This window comes from Miniopterus natalensis, chromosome 5, assembly GCF_054644295.1.
Source record: "Miniopterus natalensis isolate mMinNat1 chromosome 5, mMinNat1.hap1, whole genome shotgun sequence".
Taxonomy (NCBI): domain Eukaryota; kingdom Metazoa; phylum Chordata; class Mammalia; order Chiroptera; family Miniopteridae; genus Miniopterus; species Miniopterus natalensis.
In genome coordinates this window covers 23,331,857-23,358,094 of record NC_142085.1, presented here as the reverse complement: position 1 = coordinate 23,358,094, position 26,238 = coordinate 23,331,857, and the positions used below count along the sequence as shown (strand labels likewise).

At 41.8% G+C, this 26,238-nt stretch overlaps 1 protein-coding gene across 3 annotated transcripts in view; it reads left to right on the top strand.

Annotated features, from left to right (window-relative positions):
* Window positions 1-3,213, top strand: part of GCLC (glutamate-cysteine ligase catalytic subunit) — a 43,440-nt gene extending 40,227 nt beyond the window's left edge. For 2 of the 3 annotated variants that reach the window (XM_016198044.2, XM_087817447.1), the window contains exons 13-16: window positions 581-662; window positions 738-841; window positions 915-1,035; window positions 2,010-3,213. In XM_016198044.2, the coding sequence (XP_016053530.1) occupies window positions 581-662; window positions 738-841; window positions 915-1,035; window positions 2,010-2,221 (519 nt within the window). In that variant the 3' untranslated portion in view covers window positions 2,222-3,213. The remainder of the gene's footprint in view (window positions 1-580; window positions 663-737; window positions 842-914; window positions 1,036-2,009) is intronic. The other variant, XM_016198045.2, reaches the window with a different exon arrangement.
* The last annotated feature ends 23,025 nt before the right edge of the window (window positions 3,214-26,238 follow it).

Below are 26,238 nucleotides of genomic sequence, written 5' to 3'. Positions count from 1 at the left end.
TTAAGAAAGTCATTGGAGAAATGGAGAATTCACAAATGAGTTCTTGGTCTCATGAATAAGTTGACATGGCTAGGGCCACCAGCTGGGCAAGCAGCATTGGTTACCCCCCTCCCGAGGGCTCACCTCAGTCTGGATCTGACAGCAAAGTGAGGCAGCAAAACCCCTGGGGTGGCGGGAGAGCAGAGCACCTAACTGGAAGTGAGGATTGGGTTCCCTGCCTTTCCCTACCTGGGGTCTTAGATGAGTCCTGTGCTGTATAAAGGGAGCCAATCACCTGACCTCAAGACGGGTTTCTTGCAAGGTTCACTCACAAAGGTGCTTTGGCATGATTATAAGTTTGTTTTTTGTTTAAGGTAAGCTTCTCTTAGCATTTCCCCGTTGTTGTTAAAAAGCACATACCAATTTGTGGTTGAGTGACACAGGCCCTACGTAAAAGTGAGAAGTCTGCTCTCCCAACCAAAAGCACGGAGGACGATAGATTTTTTAAGGGGGGGCGAGTCCTGATTGCAGCAGCGAGGAAGGCCCTGCTTCTGTTTGTCAGGCACGTCCTGACTCAGGCTTCGCTATTTTTCTCCCCTAGGTTGATGAGAACATGAAAGTGGCACAGAAACGAGATGCTGTCCTGCAGGGAATGTTCTACTTCAGAAAAGATATTTGCAAAGGTATTTCATCCTCTTGGCTTTCTCGGGTCACTTAGGCTACAATAGGCCACTAACGCTGCTCTCCCTGTCACCCAGCAGGTGGCAATGCTGTGGTGGACGGCTGTGGCAGGACCCAGCACGGTGCGGAGCCGGCCGCGGAGTACACGCTGATGAGCATAGACACCATCATCAACGGGAAGGTGGGAGCCTGCGGGCGCACTGCACTGCCCACTCGGGCCAGCAGCGAGCTCACGGCTGTCTTGTTTCTTGCAGGAAGGCGTGTTTCCTGGGCTGATCCCCATTCTGAACTCCTACCTGGAAAACATGGAAGTGGATGTGGACACCAGATGCAGTATCCTCAACTACCTAAAGCTGATTAAGAAGAGAGCATCTGGTATGGTATCCTTTGCTTCCTCAAAAAAAAACTTATGAGGCAGGACCTCACAGTCTTACAATACTCAGTTTCTTAAAGTTGTTTTTTAAAGGATGCATTTACAATGCACACCTTTTCACATTTTGACATCTCTGCAGTCAGATCCACCTTCTAATATTTGATAGTTTAATTAGCAGTGCTTTTTTAAATCAATGGCATCGTAGACGATGCTGTACAGTATCTAGATTACCTAGTTGTCACTAAGTCCAGCTGTGTTCATTGTGCACCATCATGGGCTCTTTTTATAGGGCTAAGTAACTCTGTAAGTTAAGCAACACAGCTAGGGTGTCCGGGTCTTCAGCCTGCCTGCATGCAGTGAGCACGCCCAGAACCCCCTACTCTGTTAGCTTTGAGGAGATCACATTGGCCATGCCCAGGGGAGCTGTCAGCTCTGAACAAAAGCAACAATGATGGTAGTAATGGCATCTGAATTTCACTTGAGGTGTCTGTAAACTTTCTGGAGTCACAAAGGATATACCCCCAGTGGTATATCTGCCAGTTTCTCTCTTCATTCACTCTACGTACTATTCTTCATTCTCTTTGACCAAAGGTCGTTCTGACAAACTTGCAGCCTACCATCCTCTGAGATAGTCTCATGACACGGCCAGCAATGTGGTCTTCGCCTTCTAGCCAAATAGGAGGATACATGCCCTAGAGCACGTGCGGGCTCCCGTTTCTTACGAATTGGCAGTGTCAGTCACTGTGGGCAGCATCTAGCGGGATGTGTGTTCTAGTTGCCCGCCTGCAACCTGACATTCTGTCCCAGGAGGAATTCTTCAGACACTTGGAAAACATGTTTTCCCAACCCCTGCCATCTGGCTGCACCGAAAGGTCAAACTGATTTTTCTTCAGGATTCAGTTTATCCTGGCTCAGTGTCAACTTATTTTTTAAAAAGCACTACTATTAACTTAAAGTGTCTTAAATTTTTTTCCAGGAGAATTAATGACAGTCGCCAGATGGATGAGGGAGTTTATCGCAAACCATCCTGATTACAAGCAAGACAGTGTAATAACTGATCAAATGAACTACAGCCTTATTTCAAAGTGCAACGAAATTGCAAATGAATTATGTGAATGCCCTGAGTTACTTGGACCAGCATTTAGGAAAGTAAAATATAGTGGAAGTAAAACTGACTCTCCCAACTAGACCTTGTGCTGAGGGAGATGCTAAACTGGCTGTAGCACTCCCAGCCTGTGCGTGGTATGAAAACCTGGTACTGGAACCGTACTCTTTCCTGGGCCACTGGGCTGGAAATGGACTTAAAGGTTTCCTTCAGCAGGAATCTAGAGTTTATACAGTGAACATGTACATAGTAAAGTATTTTTATGATTAACAATGTATTTTAATAACACATCTAAAGTCATTGTGGAATGGCCTGTACATTTTCCAGTTCTTACTCTGGAACAGCTAAGCAGTTTTGTAAATGTAATGTACTAGTAATTGTACTATCCCTGCATTCCAGAGTTAAAAATGTTTACTGTAAATTTCTTAAAAAAAAAAAAAGAAAAAAGACTACCTGGGACCTGGTTCACTGAAATTTATCACTTTAAAAACAGTTTGTCTTGCTAATTTTGAGTCATCTCCTTTGTTTTGTACATAAAATCACTGTTGAATCCATTGAAGGGCTTTAGGGTAACCTTGGATTTCTGGCACCTTACCTGTTTCTTTTGTAATCGGAATGGCTAACTGCCAAGTAAAACCCTTTGGCTGTTATGAAAAGTCCTTTCCTTCTTTGTTTAAATTTGATGATTCATGCATTAGCTTTAAAGAGAACTCAGTAGAAAGGCAGGAGACTATTACCCTAAGTTCACAGGTAGTGATTATTGGGTGTGGTTTTTTTGTTTAAAAAAGGGGTGTGTGTATGGAGAATTGTTTTGCTCCTATGCATAATATTTTGTTAAATGGCACCTGTTCTCCTTCTGTGGCCCCTGTCTATTCTGGTTGCTGCTGTGTATTTAAATTTCCAAATCAGGTGCAGTTGCTACAGCTTCTGCATTGTTACTTTTTCTGGTTTTCAGTAAGCATATTACAGACGTTCTTCTACAAGCCATTTGCTCTAGATTTTACCTGGCAGATATTCTACATGCTACTTATGACCTTCTCTGTGAAACTCTTCAATAAATCATGACATGCACTAAGTTTTGTGAATCAGGACCCTAAATGTTTAATTGTAAATAATTGTTGTTAGAGCATTTTGTTGAAGTTTTTTTCCAATTAGTTAAGTCTTACCTGCTTCAGAAATAACTATGTACAGTAGATCCCGCAAACCTTAACAGGCATCAATATTTAAATGTAAAGCAAACTTTTAAGAGATTGTGATAAAGCTGCTTCCGCTAAGCCTGTTTATAGGAATGCCTGTTTTTTCATTTGCAATTTGCTTGTAAATCAGGTTATAAAAAAGCAGATAAACAAAAATGTTTGTGGTATGAGGAAATAAAAGAATGGAATTGGCATTGTGAAAACTTGAATGTGTGAGTTCTGCAACTAAAGGGATGGTGTGGGTTTTTTTTAATTAACTTAGGTATTTTGTGAAACTATTTTTTCATTGTGGTCCTCAGATGTTTTTAGAAAGCAGCTTAGTGACAAAAACATGCCTCAGCTGCCCTGTAGCTGTCAATCCCTGTGGGGAGGGGAGGGACTTGATGTTTGGCTGAAATGGCCACTGGAAGCAAATTTACTTTTACTCAGCTGCACCAGTGGTCACAGGGGGATGCTGAGTAACCTGGATGCTGTTGCACACTCCCCCCTAGGCTGGAGCCACAGACTGAGAATCAGCAAGTCCTGCAGAGCTCTTTTCAACCCGTGGCTGTGGATCAGCATGTAATAATGTTCCTCACGGGGCTAGTCTGCAACTTTACCTGAATGACCCTAAGAACTAGGGCCGTGCTTGGGATTCGTATTAAAGTGCACACCCTGGCTCTGTGGGCAGAGGTAGGCCCGCGTTTCCCCATTTCTAACAAGCTCCCAGCAGTGCTCCTGCTGCTGGTCTGTGGGCCATACTGAGTAATAGGGACTTCGATCACTTCCTGTACCCAAGTTATAGACACATCAGTTGTACATCTCCAGTGACACTTGCTTTTCATTTAGTGGGTTATATCTAGATTTTCCTCTTACTGAAAACCAGGTAACGGTACTGTCTCCAAGACAGGAAAGCGAGTGCCACCTTTCAGGAGCTTTATTTACCCCTGAACAGAGCTGAGGACTGTTTTAGGAACAGAATTATAAACACTGAGATAAGAAGGGCTTTCTCCTTGGTGGCTGAGCCCAGACACCCATACCCCACTTAGAATACAACTCAACCCTCCTAGCCCAGAGTCTAGTTTCCTGCCCCTTAACTTCTCCTGGGTTAATAAGAGGGTTCTTTCTGTTCTCAGGATGCCTCTGCCCCTACCACTCGGCTCATCCCTGAGGCTGTTCCCGAGCCTTCCATTCAGAAATGGAGCAAACTGGCCTTGGCCGCCTCTGCCTAAATTGGCACCTGACACACAAATTAACCAAGTGACATCCAGGATGTGGTATGGGTTAGGCCACATCTCTGAGCAGCTGAAGGAAGATTTCTGGGGACCTGAAACCTTGCAAAGAGAAAAGGTGGATGTATTCTTCATGTTCCTGGTACTGCTGGCCGTGGGGGAGGGTCCATGGGAGTGGCCTGTGGTTCCAGGCCTTTCAAAGTCCTCGGTCAGATAAGGGGCCCTTTTCAGAACTGTAAATGGGCTGCTTCATTGCAGGGTTTTTAGAAGTGCTGCTAACAAGCTTTTCATTTAGGTTCCCCCCCACTTTCCCCAAAGATAAGCCACTGAGTTCTACCAGTGGCTCTCCTCTCCATTGTGCTTGTGTGTAAATATTTAACATTCCCTGAACATACATGCCAGGTGCTGTGTAGGAAGGTGTAGATGAGAAGGGAACTGATGAAGAGTGAAGAGACCTTGGTGGGAGGCCTTGGCTGGCAAATGTACACTCTTCAGCATGTTCACAGTTCCTCAGTACGTGGAGCTGAAGGAGGCAGGAAAATCCCCAAAGCCCCTTCCACTCTCAACGTTCTGTGACATGAAACATCACAAAGCTAAGCGTGGGAGATGCATTTCAAACCAATTGCAAAACTATAATTAAATAGTATGGCATTGGCATAAAAATAGGCACAGATCAAAGGAACAAGAGAGCCCAGAAATAAACCTATGCACTCATGGTCAGTTAACATGACAAAGGAGCCTAGAATATACAGTCTCCAATAAATGGTGAGAAAACTAGACCACTCTCTTCCACCATACACAAAAATGAACTCAATATGAATTAAAGACTTGAAAATCAAGACCTGAAACCATAAACATTCTAGAGGAAAACATAGGTGGGTAAGCTCTTTGATACTGGTCTGGTGGTGATATTTTTAAAACCTGACACTAAAAGTAAAAAACAGGTGGGACCACGCTAAACTAAAAAGTTTCTGCACAGCAAAGGAAACCATCAAGATGAAAAGGCAACCTACTGGATGGGAGAACACATTTGCAAATCACATATCTGATAAGGGATTAATATCCAAAATAATAGAAATAAGTCATACAACTCAACAGCTAAAACCCCCAAGCAATCCCATTTAAAAATGGGCAGATCTGAATAGACAGTTTTCCAAAGAAGACATATAGATGGCCACCAGGTATCCAGAAAGGTGCTCAACATCACCAAACATCAGGGAAACACAAAACCACAATGAGACGTCACCTCGCTTCACCTGTTAAAATAAGTATTTGGTAAGAAATAGAAGTGTTGGCCAGGATGTGGGGAAAGGGAGCCCTCGTGCACTGTTGGTGGGAATGTAAATTGGTGCAGCCACCATGGAAAACAGTATGGAGGCTCCTAAAAAACTTAAAAACAGAACTGCCGTGCGATCCAGCAATTCTACTTTCAGGTATTTATCTGAAGGAAATGAAAACAGTAACTGGAAAATAGATCTGCACGTCCAACAACAAAACCAGCTCACAGATGCAGAGAGTAAATTGGTGGTTGCCAGAGGTGCTGACAGGGGTCAAAAGGTACGAAATAAACACGGGCTTGCAGTGCTCGGCGCGGCGACTGTAGCCTATAATACTGTGTTGCATATTTGAAAGGGGCTGCGAGATCTTAAAAGTTTTCACAAGACAAGAAAAATCCTTTTGTGACTGGTGCTGGATGTTAACTAGACTCGTGATCATTTCACAATGTGTGCAAATAGCAAAATTTGCACAGCCGAAACCCATAATGTTACACATCGATTATACCTCAATCAAGAAGAGCAGTCGGCTAGAGCACAATGATAGACCTGTTAACATCCATGGGTGAGTCTCACATACTTCATACTAAGTAAAGAAGCCAGAGAAAAAAATGAATATTGCATTTCTAAGTTCAAGAACAGACAACACACAATTTCCTCAGTCCCACTAGTCTACCTGTGGGTGACAGTGAGCGGGGACCCAGTAGGCCTGAAAGCAAGCTTCCCGAGTGCTAGACATGTTCTGTCTTCATCTGGAGGTTGACTTGTGGATACCAATATGTTTAAAAGTCACTGAGCTATGCACTAAAAATGAGTGCATTTTACACATTTTAGGGATGTTATACCTCAAACAGAAAAAGAAATGTGGGTAAAAGTGATTCAGAAGCGAGGAGGAAATAAAAGGAACTTGTCTGAGCAAAAACTAGCGCCCTTCCTGTGTACGTGCTGAATAACTGCATTTTTATACCTTTTGAATATATTGCGCTTTCATCATGCAGCTTAATGAAAGTTTAACAGCTAACCTCTCAATCAAAAGTATCGTGTCCTGAGGTTCCTAGGAAATTTGTCAGGCTGGGTTCATCAGGGACACAAGTACTCCTAGCATTAAAGCAAGAGCATGCAGACTTGAGTTCAAATTCTAACGTTTATACATACTAGCTGGGTGACTTCTTTATCACTGTTTCATCTGTAAAAGACATGAGCATGCTTTATAGAGTTGCCGTGGGGCAAAGTACATGAACTGTTCAGGCCAGCTATTTTTACTCCTTACTCTTGATCCCTAGATCAATATATTTTACCAATATATTTTCTTAAAGGTCTTTGAAATAACTTACCCTTCCAAGAATGTGATGGAGAAGTCAGCAGAGGGGAAAAAAAAACATTATATAGGTAACTTAGGAACTAAAATTCTGAGATGGGGGTGGGAAATGAAACATGAGAATGTTCTCATATATTTTCCAATCCTTAGTTATCAGCCCCCCCACAAACACAGTCTTGATGACTTTCCTAGAACCTTTATTTTTTTCATATCCCGAATGGCTTATTCCTAATGCCAAAAAGTGGAAATAACCCAAAATGTTCATTGACTGATGGATGAACAAAGGGTGGTAGAGCCATACGACGCAATATTACTTGTCCACAAAAAGAATGAAATACTAATACATGCTACAGCATGATCCTTTAAAACACATGCTAGGTGAAAAAGGCCAGGCACAAAAGACCTGCTATATGATTCCACTTATATGAAATGTCCAGAACAGGCGAATGCATAGAGAAAAGATGGGTGGTTTCCTAGGGCTGGGGGAGATGTGGATCGGGGGTGACTGCTAATGGGTATGGCGTTCCTTTTTGGGCGATGAAAATGATCTTGAATTAGTGGTGATGGCTGCCCAGTTGAATTAGTATACTAAACACCACTGTATTGTACACTTCAAAAGGGCAATTTACAGTATGTGAATTATAGGTCAATAAAGCTTTAAAAAAAAAGCCCTCATATATCCAAGAAATAAAAGCCAGTGTGACTGGAGAACAGTGAGAGGTGGCATGCATTGATTCACTCACTCAAAAAGATATATTGTGTGCTTACCATATGTTCTAGACATTATGGATACGGTATTAAATATGTTAACATAAACATTCAAACCTGTGAAGAATTTTTGTGAGTTTATTTGAGCCAAACTGTCGACACGTGATGTGAAGCAGAATCTCAACGGATTGAGATAATGCTCCTGAGAATGGCAGTTACACGAAATCCACTGGTGAGGAGGAGGCGGGAGAAACAAAGCGGGAAACCTCTGGGATTGGATAAAAAGTGAAACGATGGACACACACTTCTTTTACTTAGGTGAGTGCGGGACAGTTAACAGTCTACAATCAGCTCAGTCACAATGAGGGATCTGTGGTCTCCCCAGAGCAGTGACTGTGCTTTGAGGGGTCCAGGAAAAGGAAAATTACTTTGACATTCCAATGACTTATCATAGATGCAAAAGACAGCAGACAGGCTCAGTTAAGGTAAAGATTGACCTCTGTCAGGGAAGATAATGGCCTAGGGCATGATTACCCACCATAAACTGCTTTTTAGTTAAAAATAGATTTCATTTCAGACCATCCTTTGTGGTTACTTTAGGTCTCTCAGTTTGCAAGTCCGCCATGCAGGCCTCCCCTGAGCATGTGGCCCCCTTTTCATCCACAAATATAACAAAATTCTGTTCTTATGTGCTTAAATAGTTAGTACTTATTAAATGTGAGACATTGCACTTACTGCTGTATGTAAGTCAACCCTGCATTCATAACAATTCTATACCAGTATCATCCCCATTTCACGGGGAGCACAAAGAGGTCGAACAACCCACTCGAGGCTCTGCAGTCGCAGAGCCAAGACCCCACCCTGTGGTGCAGCTTCATGAGCTGGGTCTTTAGCCTCCAGATTGGCCTGTCAAATGCCACTCCCACTGAACCCACAGAGAGCCGCCTGGGCAGAGCCTGACATGCCCGTGGGGCGTTCAGAATTTCTCCTGGTGCGAAGGAGTGCTACTCAAGGGCTCCCAGCAGGGAAAACTTAGAAGGATTCCTCCGGCTGGTTGGGGAGAAAGGGTCACTGGGAGTCGAGAATTCAAACAGGAGACCAGGTAGGGACTCATGGCAGTCCAGGTGAGAAGGTGACATTCTTTCATTGAATCTTTTCAATTCTGGGAGGCGGGTATCGGGGGTCACATTTTACAGATGAAAAGTTAGGCACCTGGAAGCTTTAAAGACCTTAGAGCCAGTGCCATTTCTGTCCAACATCCAATTCAGCGGAATTCCTGAATCCAGGTCTTGTATTTGGTTATTTAATGGTACCTCAAATTCATGTATTCTCTCACCATGAGGAAGACAATACACTATTTTACAGGCGAAGTAACCAAGCCTTAGAGGGCCACAACCTGGTCTGTCCGACCCCACGCTTCCCCGAGTTTCTGCAGCTGTCCACTTGCCCCATGGTCCCGCTGAGGCCTTTCCTTTTTAAAAAGTATTTTTATTGATTTTGAGAGAGATAGGGAGAGAGAGAGGAACATGATGTGAGAGTGTAACATCCATCCCTCCTGCATGACCCCTACAGGGGTCCAAGCCCGCACCTGGGTATGTGCCCTGACCAGGATTTGAACCGGCAACCTTCAGGGGAAAGGGGACGATGCCCGACCAACTGAGCCACACCAGCCAGGGCCTGAGGCCTTTCTAAAACATTTGACTGTGTGGCTCCAAGACCAAGCACTTTTTAGTGGCACATTACCATTTAGATACTTCATGCTCCATGACACTGACCCTGGAGTCCTCCAGTCTCCAAACTGTCCGTATCCCACGTTTGGTCCCTCAGTCTAACTGGGAAACTTCTACTAATTTTTCAGGACCAAACCTGCATATTCAAGACTCGTGGTTGCAAGTGATAGAAAACCCTGTAGCAACTGGCTTTCAGTATGAAGGTTTATGCCAGCTTGCATAACTGCAACACCCAAGAAGTCATACTAGTCTCAAGCAGAACTTCCTGGGGGCTCAAATGCCACAGGTCCTGGTTGCTCCATCCCTGGCCTGTGCTTGCAGCTCTGCTGGTCTCACTGTCAGGCAGGCTTTCCTCACAGCGTACATGGTCCCTCCTTACCCACCTCTCCCCACAGCAAACGCACCAACTCCAGGCAGACATCTCAGTAGTGGGGTAATGCCAGTGGAAAAGAGCTCATTGCCATAAGCCTGTAGAAACCAGGAGACTGGGTTCTAGTTCTAACACTATTCCTAGTATCTGTGTGCCAATGGGCAAGTCATTTGCTCCCTCTGGACCTCAACTGTCTTATTTTCAAAATAAAGGGATAAAAGCTCAATGCTATGTCAGGTCTGTTCCAATTTTCCAGTGAAAGCTTTTGCCTCTGGTGTTAGATAACAGTGCCCTCTCGTGGTCTATTCTGTAGTTGCCTCCTTATTTAGTTTCATTGGTTTACAACTATTTCCCAATTCAGAAACACGTCCTGAACAAAGATAGTATAAAATGAATTTCCATATTGAAATCTATTTTATTTCTATTCTCATTTTAAAATGGAAATAGGCTTGTGTTCTAGCATGATCAATTAAAACTATGGTTTTCAGTTTTATTACTGTTTTAGCTGTAACCACACATTTTATGTTGTATTTTCATTGTTGTTCAGTTACAAATATCTTCTAATCCCTTCTGATTTTTTCCTTTGATTCATGGGTAATTTAGTAGTGTGCTACTTCATTTAAAAATCATGTGTTTATATCCAAAAACCCCACTAATTCAAAAAGATATATGTACCCCTATGTTCATTGCAGCATTACTAGTAATAGGCAAGATATGGAAGCAACCTAGATGTCCATCAACAGACAAATAGATAAAGAAGAGGTGGCACATGGAATATTATTCAGCCATAAAAGGAATGAAACCTTGCCATTTGCAACAACATGGGTGGACCTATAGGGCATTATGCTAAGTGACATAAGTCAGACAGAGAAAGACAAATACCATATAATCTGACTTTCATGTGGAACCTAAAACACAAAACAAATGAATGAACAAAGCCAAACTAAAACCAGCCCATAGATATAGCAAACAAGCCAATGGTTGCCAAAGTGGAGGGGTGGAGGGGGGTGGGAAAAAACAAAAACAAAAATGTAATTACTATTCGACCCAGCAGTTGCACTCTTGGGCATTTATCCCAGGGACATAGAAACTTATATTTATATGAAAACCTGTACACAAATTTTCATAGCACCTTTATTCCTAGTAGCCAAACACGGGAAACAACCCGATGTCATTCAAGGGCTATATGGTTAAACAAACAGTGGTACGTCTATGTCATCAAATACTGCTGAGCAGTAACAAGGAACAAACTGTTGACACGAACAACAATCTGGACGAATCTCTAGTGCGTTATGCCGAGTGAAAAAGGCCCAGAGTTAGTGGTAACCAGAGTTTAGGGTCGGGGGAGAGGAGGGTGCAGGGGAGAAATGGGTATGGTTATAAAAGAACAGCACAGGGACCTTTGTGAATGATGGACTTGTTCGTATCTAGACTCTGATGATGACTGCATGAACCTACATGTGTAACAAAATTCTATAGACACACACGAGTACAATTAAAAGTGGGAAAATATGAAAAAGATCGTGGATTACATCAAGTCATCTTGGTTGTGATGCTGTACTGTAATTCTGCAAACTTTTCCACTGGAGAAAATTGGGTAAAGGGACATGCGATCTTTCTGTATTATTTCTCACAACTGCATATGAATCTATAATTATCTCAAAATAAAAAAGTTTCATTTAAAAAAGGTAATTGTGCCAGGTGCCAGGAGGTATAAAGAGGTAACACATGTTCTTGCCTTTAAAGTGTTTATCATGGAGACTCGGAGTTAGGAAGCCAATGGTTTTAAAGTGGCGAAGGCCGACTGGTCACAGGCAGGAGACAGTTCGGTTGTAAGACTTGAAGTCTGTTGTCAGGTAATCCTTCCAGTGAGCATTAATTGCACACTTCTAAATGCTTTATCACATTTGACTTGTACTACAACCCTCTGAAGCAGAGTATCATTGCCATTTTGCAGGTAAAGAAACCACAACAGAATCAGGTTAAATAACTCGGCAAAGTAATTTTTTAAAAATCTAAGGCAGTCCTAGTTTGGCCAGTCTTGAGCAGTATTTCAGCATTATAGAAAGGGCACTGGATGATTTGTCTAAAGTCCTGGGTTCTAATCTCAGCCTAGATCTACATTTTTCACTTGAGAAGCGATTCAACCACTCCGTTGCTCCATTTGGAAAAAAAGAAATTGGAGTACATTTCTAGAATCCTTACCACACAAGCATGCTATATTTATATAATTCCTGGACTGTAAAATGAATAGTAAAAAAGAATGTTTTTCAGCCCCATTTGGACAATTTGAGCCATCCCCAGTGACATCATTCCTCCCTTCCTCCCCCCAACCCTTCATGTGTTTACTGCACATATGCTCTGGGGCATATGCTGAGTTTTTGGTTTTATTGGGGTTATGGATGTGTCCCACTCTGGCACCTTTCTCTATCTTCCTGCAGGAAGATTTCTCTAATCTTTCAGGCATGGCCAATTTCAGATAACAATAGCAACCATGTATTGGGTGCTTTCCAAGTGCTAAAGATTGACACAGCCAGGCCATTTAGTAAATATAAAACTGGTGAAATGGGTACTATACTATCATTGCTTTTTGACACTTGAGGCTTAGAAAACCCAAGTGGCTGGTCTAAGGACACTAACAGTGATAGGTTGAGGCAGGTCTCAAACCCTCACCTACCTAACTTGGCCACACCTGGCAATATTGTTTATCCCTTTAAGCCTTGCAGAAGGTCATTTTTTGGAGGTGGATTGTTCCATTATGATTTTTTTTTTTTACTCATTTTTCTTTCTGAAGCTTTACATCGGGTAACAAATCATTTTAACCAAAAGGACCTTGGCATTCCAGAAGCCACCTCGTGGTGGCAGTGTAAGACTAATCCACGTGCTCGCAGCCTTGGGCGGCAAGGAGCTAACCTGCAGGCCATGGCATTTCAGTGCTTTGGGGCAGCTCTGGCGTTATGCAAAATACAAAATCAGGGCACTAGAAGGGGGAAAAGAGTTTCAAGCATTCGGGATATTTACCCCGGACACAATAGAAATTCAACAAACTTGCAAAACAGAAAATAACTTCCTATGGGGAAAAACAAAGCCCCTACTTGTTGCCGCCCACCCGTTTAATAACTGGCCTTGGTGGCCTTCCAGCAGCAAACACAATAGCCCCAGCCACAGATATTTTCCCATTTCCTCTGTCCCCTCAACACCAAGCATTTTAAAATAAATAGGCCATTTCTCCTTCCTTGATTTGCCTTAATGGTTGTAACAAGGGGACAACTGGCATATAGAAATACCACCGCTTTTTCCTGACCACATCTGAACTCTGCCCAGGGACTAAATGAAAAACAGCAGGATAATTCAGCCAAGGTTCTCCAAGTGGTTGGTCAGGACCAAAAAAAAAAAAAAAAAGCAGTAAACATTAAACAATAAGCTTCAGCCACTGGAGAAAATTGGGTAAAAGACACATGAGATCTCTCTGCATTATCTCTAATAACTGCATATGAATCCATAATTATGGGTTTTTTGTTTCTTTTTTAGAATTGTTTCATCTTTCCACAGAATTAGTGCCCAGAAACCACGTTTTTACTCCCTGACTCTGTCATAGCTGATTGGACTAGAGGTGAACACCCGACCCTGAAGGAGACAGGCCGTTGGCTGGCCAGGAGCCAAGCAGACTCCCCCTTGAGAGCTCCCCCTAAGAAACAGGAGCAGGTCCTGAGCCCCTCCTGGTGGGGCATCTGGGAGAAAGCCCAAGGGGCCTGTTGCTGATGACCTGGCTGTCAACCCTCCTCAGATCCTAGGTGGTACCAAATACCCCTTCCAATAAATCCACATTTTCGTTTAAGCTTATTTTGAGTGGGTTTCTGTGATATGCATTCCCTATGAGAGACACCAAGGTCCTGTGCAAAGTCCAGTAGGGGTTTAAAAAGGAGTTTATGACTGTTCCCTGCTCCCGTGGGAATAGTTAGACAACAGAGTATCTAGAATTCAGCACAACTTCCTGACTGCAAATGTCCTTTGTTTCTCTCAGAACCTCGGCTTGGTTTTCAGTCAACATGGAAACGATAACATCTGCCAGGTGCCTAGCACATAGCAGGTGCTCAGTAAATGTCAGCCTGCACTCTGCCTCGCAAGCAGGTCCTCTGGCTGGTCTCAAAGGCAAGTCATACAAACACTGAGGGAACTGTTAAAAAAAATACATCTGTCATCCCTGTGAAGAAAAAGAAATACAGCCACAATTATGGTGGCCGCGTAGTCAGGAATCGGTTTTTCTTTGTTGGAGCCTGGAGGTGCCACTGCTCCTAAGAAATAGGCTTACAGAAAGAAGGGGTGTGAGTAGCTCCTGTATTTTAAGCCACTGTGGACATTTGAGTACAAAAGTCTGGAGCCCACACTCTTGGGAATATTGGAGGTGAGTCCAATCCTCCCAGTGGGCAGCTGCCCCTTCCTGCTAGAGGTCTCTCTTGTGAAGAAAACTCTGACATGATCAACTCAGTCTCATGTAGAGCTCATGGGCCCAATGTGGATACCCCCTCTTTAGGCAGTTTCAAATAAATTTAGGGTAACAGAAAAAATTCTATTTATGGCATTTCAGGCACCACTGGGGAAGCCTTTTTCTTAGGGTGGCTATCCAAGTATTTTTAAACCACCCCATGTGAGATGGGACATTAGGTCACCTTCTCTGCCTCGAGACAGATCCCGGTCCCCGGAGCTGCTGGGGGCTTACTTAGGTGCTTGGTGCCCTGAGGCTGAGAAAGCATCGACATTGTGGTGGTCAGCTGCATCTGGCAGCCAACACCGTCGACTGAGTGTCTGTTCAACGCCAGGGACTGCTGAACAGGAAATGCAGGGTCACCAAGACCGACAGTCCTGCCCTCAAGAACCCTGTGTTCCCGTGAGTACACACCAACTGTCACGCAGGGCTTAGGACTCAGATTTTTCTCTCTGCCCAGCCCCTCTGGATTTATGTCTAAGATCTATGGAGCTCATTAAAGACCTGTTTCCTCAAAGCCTTTCATAATAGTGGGACACCAATCTCTCTATTATTCCTTAAAAAAAAAAACATACACACGCAGAGGGCACGGGATGGTCTTGCCCATTTTGCAGCTGAAGGTTGAATAGCGTTGCCACCTCAAGGGTTCTAACACAACAGGCATCGTTGTCACTTCCCAGGTATTACATCCCTCGCTGGGCCCCACAGTCTGGTGGCTCAGGTCAGACAAGTGTGGGAGGTGGCAGACATGCCTGTGAGCATGGGCCCGACGGCCACTAGGAACCCACCCACACATACTATGAAGCAAAGGCCCACAAGCATCATCCCCACAACTGAACAGACAGGAGCAATTTTTTCAAGGTCTTTGTGTAAATAAGATTCTCCCTGAAAAAGAAACAAGATGTTCTCAACTCAGCACCGTGTGTGCTAAACCCATTCTGACTAAGGATCAAGGTTTACTTTGGCACCGGGATGGTCCAGAATGATATTCAAAATCTTCTGTTTTCTCTACCTTTTGAATATATGCCCCGAATATAGCATGTCTGAGTTTGGTCCAGAGAGCCTAGGGTGCATTCTTTAATAGACAGAGAAAGGAGGGGTGTAGCACAGTGCTAAAGAGGAAAGGGAAGGGAGGGGAGGGGAGGGGAATGAAATGAAATAATGAAATGAAATGAAATGATGAAATGAAATGAAATGAAATGAAATGAAATGAAATGAAATGAAATGAAATGAAATGAAATAAAATAAAATAATATAAAATAAAATAAAATAATAAAATAAAATAAAATAAAATAAAATAAAAATAGGGAAGAGCCTTCCTCTTCTTTTCTGTCTCAAAAAAGCCCGTGGTCAGAGGAAGTCACCGATAGTAAAGGGAACATCAGGTATTGTTGGCATCACCCACAGTGAATCGATGCTCATGAAGAGCACACCCAGCTTCAGAAGCCATTTACCTGGCAGTCACCGACACAGTGCCACGTAACATTGTAAATGAATTGCTTAATGCTCATGTCCCCCACAGCTTGTTGTTCATGCCTCTCTGTCACCAAGCGAAAACAGGCTATTGCTCTAGGGGCAGGCTTGGTCCTACCTACCCTGCTGGGAACCCATCCCTGCCCTTCCTCCACTCTGCCGGGCCCAGGGCCTGCAGCTGATCTTGTCGCACTGCCGCGGGACACCACGTCTCCTGGTTGGCAAAGATTCTACCTGGAGTTTGCAAAGTTTCCCTGCTCCTAATTCACTTTCTCTGATGAATCTGAAAGAAGTCTGAATGATCGTGAATGGAAAGAAGAGCACACGTAAGGGAGGGAGGCAATAGAGCATGGAGATCGAGGGATGAGGTCTCCGACCCCTGGCTGCTTGGCTTTAACTGTGTGACCTTGGACAAGTGCCTAACTTTCTTGTGCCTCAGTTTTCTCATATGTGAAATGGGGATGATGATAACAGCACCAGCCTCATAGAGCTGTGAGGATAAACGAGCTAGTGTATGTCAAGCACTTTGAACGTGCCTATAGAAGGGTAAGCAAGCGCTCAATAAATGCCAGCTGTTATTCTAGGTAAGCACAGCTTTTAAAAATTATCCTAAGTGCATGATGCTGAACACCCAAAACTCATATAATGTTACATGTCAATTTTATCACAATAAAAATAACTCGATGTGAAAAAAATGATATTAAAAAACTGTTGCAAATATTAACTTGATGTAAAACTTAGATCAAAACATCATCAAAGGGTAGGGGGTAGAGGTCTGAATTTGCAAAGGGGAATGGAGATAAGATGTACTAAGAAAAAGGACTCTGTATATATGAAACTTCCTTTTGCATAAACCTAATGGTGACCACACATACAAAAATCTAGAACTGAGACACATAACATCAAAAAAAAGGGAAACAGGAATACATTATAGAATACCACAAAACTAAAATAACAGGCAGAAACACCGGGGGCGGAGGGGGGACACAATGGAGGCACAGAGCTACCAGAAAACAAAAGATACAATGGCTGTAGGAAATCCTCATACATCAATAATCACCCTAACTGTAAATGGGCTGAACTCACTACTAAAATGGCACAGAATAGTGAACTGAATCGAAAAACAAAATTCAACCATATGCTGCCTCAGGAGACACATCTCAGCCGCAAAGACAAATATAGACTCAAAGTGAAAGTGGAAAATGATACTCCAAGCAAATGGCATCCAGAGAAAAGAGGGTGTAGCCGTACTTATATCTGACAAAATAGATTTCAAGATAAAAAAGATAATAAAAAAGACAAAGACGGACATTTTATAATGATAAAGGAGACGCTATACCAAGAAAATAACACATCAATATATATGCACCCAATAGGGGATATATAAATATATAAAGCAACTATTAACAGAACTAAAGGGAGAAACTAAGAAAAACACAATAGTAGTAGGGGACCTAAATTCCCCATTGACAGATATGGATAGACCATCAAAACAGAAAATCAATAAGAAATATCAGCCTTAAATGACACATTAGATCAAATGGACATAATTGACATTTACAGAGTCTTTCATCCCAGGACATCAGATTATACATTCTTCTCCAGGGCACATGGAACATTCTCAAGGGCAGACCATATGTTAGGACACAAAACCAGCTTCAACAAATTCAAGAAGATTGAAATCATACTAAGTGTATTCTTTGACCATAATGCTTTGAAATTGCATATCAATTGCAAAAAGAATGCAGGGAAAACCACAAATATGTGGAGATTATACAACATGCTACTAAAAAATGACTGGGTCAAAGAAGAAATAAAAGGAGGGATCAAAAGATACATAGACCTGCATGAGAATGGCACTATGACATATCAAAACTTTTGGGATTCAGTAAGAGGGAAGTTTTTTATCATTACAGGCCTTTGTCAAGAAACAAGAGAAATCCCAAGTAAACAACCTAACATTGCCTTATAGAACTAGAAAAAAATGAATGAAGTCCAAAGTCACCTACTCTTACCACTATTAGTAAACATAGCACTGGAAGTCCTAGCTAGAGCAATCAGGCAAGAGAAAGAAAAGTTATCCAAATTGGAAATAAAAAGGTAAAATTGTCACTTTTTGCAGATGACATGGTTATTTATATAGAAAACCCTAAAGAGTCACAAAAAAACTATTGGAAACAATACACAAATACAGTAAAGTTGCGGGATACAAAATCAATATACAACAATCCATTGTGTTCCTATGTACTAACAACAGAATTTCAGAAAAATAAAAATAATTTATTTTGCAATTGTGACAAAAAAATAAAATATCTAGGAATAAACTTAAAGGCTATGAAGGACCTATACAGTGAAAACTACAAGACATTTTTAAAAGAAATTGAAGAAGACATAAAGAAATGGAAAGATATCCCATGTTCATTGATTAGAAAAGTCAACATAGTTAAAATGGCCATATTATCCAAAGTAATATGCAGATTTAATGCGATCTCCATCTAAATCTCAATGGCATTTTAAAAAAGAAATAAAACAAAAAATTATCAGATTTATATGGAACCACAAAAGACCCCAAATAGCCAAAGCAATCCTGAGGAAAAAATGAACAAAGCTGGAGGTATCACACTGCCTGACTTCAAATTATGCTACAGAGCTACAATAATCAAAACGGCATAGCACTGGCAAAAAACAAAACAAAACAACAAAAAACCAGACACACAGACCAGTGGAACAGATTTGAGAGCCCAGAAAGAAACCCACATTTATATGGGCAAATAATTTTTGACAAAGGAGCCAAAAACATACAATGGAGAAAAGAAATCTTCTTCAATAAGTGGTGCTGGGGAAATCGGAAAGCCACATGCCAAAGAGTGAAACTAGACTGTTATTTGTCACCATATATAAAAGTTAACCCAAATGGATCAACAACTTAAATATAAAACCTGAAACAATAAAATACATAGAAGAAAACATAGGTGTCAAACTTATGGACCTTGATCTTAGAGAGGATTTTATGAATTTGACCCCAAAAGCAAGGGAAGTAAAAGCAAAAACAAGCGAATGGAGCTATCAAACTAAAAAGCTTCTACACTGCAAATGATACTATCAAAACTCTGCAAAACATGAAGGCAACCAACCAAATGGGAAAAGATATATTTACAAACAATACCTTTGATAAGGGGTTAATATCCAAAATATATAAAGAACTGAAGAAAAAAAAAGACACTACTTTCTCCAGATTATCACCTGTCTAAGCAGATGAATCTAAATAAAAGTCCTGCTGCAAAAAAACAAAACAAACAAAAACCTCATACAACTCAACAACAAAAACCCAAACAATTCAATTTAAAAATGGGCAGAACATACACTTCTCCCAAGAAGACATGCCAACAGATATATGAAAAGGTGCTCAACTTTATTAGCTATTAGGGAAATACAAAGCAAAATCACCATAAGATACCATCTCACACTTGTTAGAATGGCTGTTATCAACAAGACAAGTAATAACAAGTGTTGGAGAGGCTGTGGAGAAAGAGGAACCCTCATTCACTGCTGCTGGGAATGTAGACTGGTACAGCCACTATGGAAAACAGTAGGGAGGTTCCTCAAAAAAATTAAAAATAAAGTTACTATATGACCCATCAGTCCCTCTTCTGGGTATCTCTCTGAAATTTTGAGAATATTTATTCATAAATATATATGTATCCCTGTGTTCATTTCAGCATTATTCATGGTGGCAAAGACATATAAACAACCGAAGTGTCCTTCACTAGATGATTAGCTAAAGAAGCTGTGGAATGCTACTCGGCCATAAGAGAAGAGGAAATACTGCCATCTATGACAGCATGGATGGCCCTTGAGAATATCATCCTAAGAGAAATAAGATGGAAAAAGTCCAGAAACCATAGAATTTCACTCATATGTGGGATATAAAACTGAAAGCAGCAAACAAACAAATGAGACAAACACTCATAGACACAAGCAACAGTGTGGCGGTTACCAGGGGGAAAGGAGGGTGGGAGGGAGGCAGAAAAGTGGAAGGGGGTCAAATATATGGTGAGAAAAGGAGACTTGACACTGGGTAGTAAACGCACAATGCAATATACAGATACAGTGGCACCTCGGTTTTCGAACATCTCCATTGACGAACATTTCGGTTTACAAACGCCGTAAACCCGGGAGGAAATGCTTCGGTTTTCGAACACGCCTCGGAAGTCGAACATGCCAGGCGGCTTCCGCTGGTCCTGAGGCCCAGCTGTCGGCTGGGGATCCCTCGGTTTTGAAATGTTTCAGAGCTCGAACGCTCTTCCAGAACAGAGCACATTCGAAAACCGAGGCACCCCTGTAATGTATAATAGAATTGTACATTTGAAACCTATGTAATTTCATTAAGCAATATCACCCCCAAAAATAGAATAAAAATTTTTAAAAACCATCAAGAAAATGGAAAGGTGAATAACTAGCTGGGGAAAACAATATCACAAAAGGTTAAGACTGCCCAGAAAAGGCAAGGCATATGAAAATGCTATTTATAAAAGAAATAAAGCTTGGAAAGACATGTGTTCATGAACTACAAGACTTAGTATCATGAATATATCAATACTTTCCAAAGTGATCTACAAATTTAGAGCAATTCTAATCAAAATCTCAACGGTCTATTTTACAGAAATAGAAAATCCATCCTAAAATTCACATGAAATCTCAAGGGACCCTGAGTAGCCAAAACAATCTTGAAAAGAAGGGACAACATTGGAGGTTTCATATTTCATTATTTCCTCCGGAATTTATTACAAAGCCACAGTAATCACAGCAGTGTGGTACTTGCTGGCATAAAGGCAGATATATAGACCAATGGAACAGAATAAAAAACCCAGAAATAAACCCTCACGATTATGGTCAAAGGATTTCTGACAATGGTGCCAAAACCATTAAAAGGAGAAAGGACTGTCCTTTCAGCAAATGGTGCTGGGAAAACTGAAGATCACATGCAGAAGAATGAAATTGGACCCTTACCTTACACCATATACAAAAATCAACTCAAAAATGGATTAAAGACCTAGATCCAAGACCTAAAACTACAAAACTCCTAAAAGAAAACTTAAGGGAAAACTTTCATGACATTGGATTTGGCAATGATTTCTTGGATATGCCAGCGAAAGCACAGCCAGCGAAAGCAAAAATAGATAAGTGGGACTATACCAAACTTTAAAATTTCTGTGTATCAAAGGACACAACCTAGAGTAAACAGGCAACTTATGGAATGGGAGACAATGTTTTCAAATCATATATCTGAATATACACACCCAGAATATATAAGGATCTTCTATAACTCTACAACAACAACAAAATAACTTATTTTTTAAAATGGCACAACAGTGTGAATGTACTTAATTAACACCACTAAACCGTACACTGGAAAATGGTTAAGATGATAAACTTTGTGTTATAGGTATTTTGCCACAATTTAAAAATTTTTTAAAATTGTTTTAAAAATAGAAAGGGAAAGTTAATGAGTATAAGAAAAATAGACAAACTCATTTGTAATTAAGAAAATTAAAATTAAAATGATACCAAATTTTGCTGATCAAATTAGCAGAGTTGTTTTTTTGGTGTTTTTTTTTAAGAGTATCACATTTGGTACTGGCATAGATATAGCAAAATGGGCACTTTCCCATACTTCAATAGCTCTAAGCCTGAAAAGCCTTAAAATATATTTCATATCCAGGTGTTTTATTTCTAGGAATCTATTCTACAAAATTTATCAGAAATACCAAGTGTATGCATTTTCAAAATTGAGCTATCAGCTGTTAAAATGTAAGTCTGTCAATTTTGAAAATGAAATGAATTTTAATAAACACTTTAAATTATTCAAAGTGTGTGTATGCACTTTTTGGGACACCCTATATATATGTGTATATATGTATATTGTTATAAAGATGTCTCCTTATGGTGTTATTTACAATAAAGACAATTAGACAACTGAAAGTTACCAACAAGGAAATGATTTCTAATGCTAGTGTGAAATTAGTGGTATGTAGCATTGTTTGAAATGATATTTATGAACAATTTCTAATGACATGAGAAATAACTATGATGTAATTTTTAAGTACTAAAACATGACATAGAATTTAACATACAACATAATTATCATTACACAATAAATACAGGTGAGCAGAGTAAAAAAAAAGAAAGCAAGGTGACACATGCACAATGATTTCCTCTAGTGACTTGAACTTAAGGTGACTTTCTTTTACTCTTTATACTTTTCAGTCATTTTTATTATTTTAGTGGATCTGTGGTCACTCCAGGTCCTCAGTGAAACAGGGCATCTTTGCCTTCAGTCTCAAACCAGATGAGACGTAACTACTATTAACCGGGGGTTCTCATTTGCTGACATTAGAGCTACTACAATCAACTCTTCAACTCTCAAGTTCATATCTGTGTCCAAGACTCAAGTCATAAAATGTAGTCTAAACATTATAAGTTTTTTACCTTTTTGTTGTCTGCAGTAAAATGCATATGTAAGAGTATTATGACAATTTCAATAAGCGGCATTATTTCTTAAAGGTAAGCAATTAAATATATTCCTAAAAATACCATTGCAATTTTCATGTTGCCATAAATCAGCTTTTATTTCTTCTACTTTGTTCCATAGAGCACTTTTCTCAAAGGCGTTTACAGGGAAGCCAATAAGAAAGGGGTTCCGTGATAAAATAAGTTTGGAGAACCCTGCTGTTTTGGTTTCCAAACTTATTGAACTATGAACCTCTTTTATCAAGTGATGGCTGTGAAACTGTATTTCCTAGGAGCCCATTCGTGAAATGCTGCAGTAATAACCGTGTTGACAGAACACTGGTAAATATAAGAATGAGTTTCCTGGAAAAGTAGGACTTTTTTTTTTTTTACCATAATACAACCTAAAATACTAAATCGATGGAGTTAGGGGTGTTAGGGGCTGAATTGCACCCCTCTCCAATTCATATATTGAAGTCCTAAGCCCCCACCCAGTACCTCAGTATGTGACTATATTAGGAGACAGGATCTTTAAAGGGGTAATTAAATGAAAACGAGGTCATTAGGGTGGGGCCTAATCCAATGGGACTGGTATCCTTATAAGAGGAGGAAATTTGAACAGACAGACATATAAGATCATGTGCAGACACAGGGAGAGGATGGCCATTTATAAGCCAGGGTGAGAGGCCTCTGAAAAAAACACCACCAACACCACTTTGACCTTGGACTTCTTGCCTCCAGAACTGGGAGAAAATTAATTTCTGTGGTTTAAACCCCCCCGTCTGTGGTACTTTGTATTCAGGAAATGAACACAAGAGGTGCACCAACCTTTACACCACTGCACACGCTGGGGTAGGTGGACTGTGGTGGGAGTGGTCCCCTGGTAGAAAGGGCTGACTCACCACTGATGCTGCTTAGAATCCGGGAGAAAGGCGAGGATAAAAAAAAGACTGGCTTTTAGTTGATTTTATTATTGCTTTGCTCTCTGTGGACAATGCATTTCTTATTGCCTGTGAGTGGATTGTCCCCTTCACCAGCCCTCTTGGCACACCATGGGTGTAAATCAGTGCTGTGGGTTGAACCGTATCTCCCAAAAAGATATGTTGAACTCCTGACCTCCACTACCTGTGAATGTGATCTTATCTGGAAATTAAGTTAAGATAATGTCAGGTTGGATTATGAAAGGTCCTAAATCTAATAACTGGTATCCTTAGAAGAGAGAGATTTGGAGGCACAGGGAAGAAGTCCATGTAAGGATGGAGGCAGAGGTTGGAGTTACTGTCCCCGAGCCAAGAAATGTCAAGGACTGAAGACAACCAGGAGAGACAAGGAATGTTTTGCCCCTAGAGCCTTCAGAGGGAGCGTGGACCTGCCGACACCCTGAAGTCTAGCCTGTGATCACCTCGTGTCCCAGAGACCATTTGTGGCTGCACTGCATGGAGAGCAGGCCTGTGTATCTTGCACACAGTAGGTGCGCTGTGGCCTGTCTCTCCCCTCCCCTCCAGACTCATCCACCCTTAACCTGGACTCAACTCTCGGAAACTCTCTCCACACACCAGGCAGCCCTGCTCTGTGCCACTGCAGGTGCTGTTTCCTCTGCCTGGAATTCTTCTTCCTCCTTTTCTGTTGGATGATTCTTCTCATTTTGCAAAACTGAGGTCAGTGTCTCTTAAATTTCAAAATCTTTACTTTGGCCTGCAAAAATCACAGTGACCCAGCCCGGCTGCCTCTCTGCTCTCCTTTCATAACACTCTCTTATCTCATTGTGCTCTGAACACACCGGGCTCCAGCCTGCCCCTCAGCTTCTAAGGGTGCCCTGCCCCAGGGCCTTTGAACTTGCTGTTCCCTCTGCCTGGCTTGCTCTTCTCCTACTGTTCACAGGACTCACCCCTCATTCCCATTCTTCCCATATAAGGTAGCCCTCTCAGGAGGCCTGCACCGACTCCTGCATACACCATCTCTCTCTACCCCTGCCTCCTGGGCCTGTCTTCATGGCACATATCACAATCTGATTTTATGATACATAGTTATGTGTCATGCTCATTGTCTGCCTCGCCCAGTAGAACGTAAGTCCGTAGCTGCAGGGGCTTTTGTGTTCACCAGCATATCGTAAGCCCTTAGGACAGCGCCTGGCACGCAGGGCGCCCAGTAAACAGTGGCCGACTATAGAGTGTTCCCAGTTGATTTCTATCAGGATATTCTGGTGCCTCTGGCCATGCCATGCATTTTTCTCTCCTTAAGGATCCTGGGGTCATGTCCAAGGGGGGACCATGAAGAAATCTGAGTCGGTCCCTTGGGCTGCTTTGCAAAGGTTCACTTCCTAAACTCTCTCTCAGTCCATGAGGGCACCAGCCAGGTCATTGCTTAGGAAAGCCTGGGTACTGCTCCATCTTGGCTGCTAAATGTTTTGGAGAACAGGACTTCTGAAGTCGGGAAGCCTCTTCTTGGAACCTGAAAGCTAAAAATTCTCTTACAAAAACCTGAAACTTTGCAAACAGCAAAGGGTAGGAAAACAGTTTATAAACTCCAGCCCACTTGCAATATATCACAGTGCCTGGCACATAGTAGGTCCTCAATAAGTAGCCATTGAAAGAATATGGGAGATGTTTCTGAAAGGAAGACGAAGCAGTAGTCAGGCAGCTTTTCCTGCTCTGAGTTGACGAAGCTTTATTTTCTTTTGTGTTTTCCTTCTGCATTGAGCCAAGTTAACTGCTGAATCTTTAGCAGGAGGATATTTCTGGGAAGCTCGGTTTGGCTAAAAAGGATTTTCCAAGTCACTTACATTCTGCCCTTAATTTTATATAAAGATACATATTTGTGTTTTGTCTCCTCTGTAACTGGAGCTCTATTGGGTCACTGAGACAGGGTCTGACTCACTACTGTGGGTACCACAGTAACTAGTTCAGTGTCTTGCATATAATAGTTTCTTTCAAACAACTGCTGAATCCATAGATAGAGAGGCATAGCCGCATCTCATTGAGTCTTCAATACTCCTGCCAATTTCCACCCAATATTCATGATGAAGTCTCACAGTTCTGAACATTTTGCTCCTATACACATTCTCTCTGTCTCCAGCCTTGGGCAAGAGATGTGACTGTCAGCTCCTAGATGAGATCCCTCAGCTGAGGTCCTGCCCAGCCCATCACACCTTCTCCAGGACAACTTTTCAAGGCTCCTCTCCCTGTAATCACAGACCCAGAAAATACCTTTGCTTCACCCAGACTCTTTCTCTTTCTCTTTTTATTCTATTCCCTCTTTCTTTTTACTGCCTTTGGAAAGAATGGAATACCCTTCACTATGTTTTTTCACTCATTTAACATGAGGGCTCGAATCATGGGCATGTGACCAGTTGTGGTCTCAAAGGGCTCTATGCTTGGGGCTTAATAGTCTGCTGTTGCCTTAGGGTTCTTAATAATTTTAAATTTGAATTCATCCGGTGGGACAATTTCTCACATCCCACCTCTCTCATGGCCCTGGGCGTGGAGCTCCATCAGCCTCCACGGCTCAGTACCAGCTGTGCCCATGCCCCTGCAGAGGCCACGGTGCAGTGCGGGATGCCAGGAGGACTGGGGCCCTGCCTGCTGGGTCTCAGGGCAGATCTGGTGCCTGTGGGCATCTGCATTCATCCCTTGAGAATCCCCAGACCTATGGTGCATGATTTAAATGAAAAATTCTTCAACAACAAGAAAGTCACATCGATATAGATCAAAAGAGTTGTAGTGTCAAAGAGATCAGTGGAAACAACAGTTTCAGAAAAAGGGGTGGTGACCACATCAGATGCCGTGGGAGGTCCAGAGAAATGCTGGGGAGGGAAGTTTGGATTT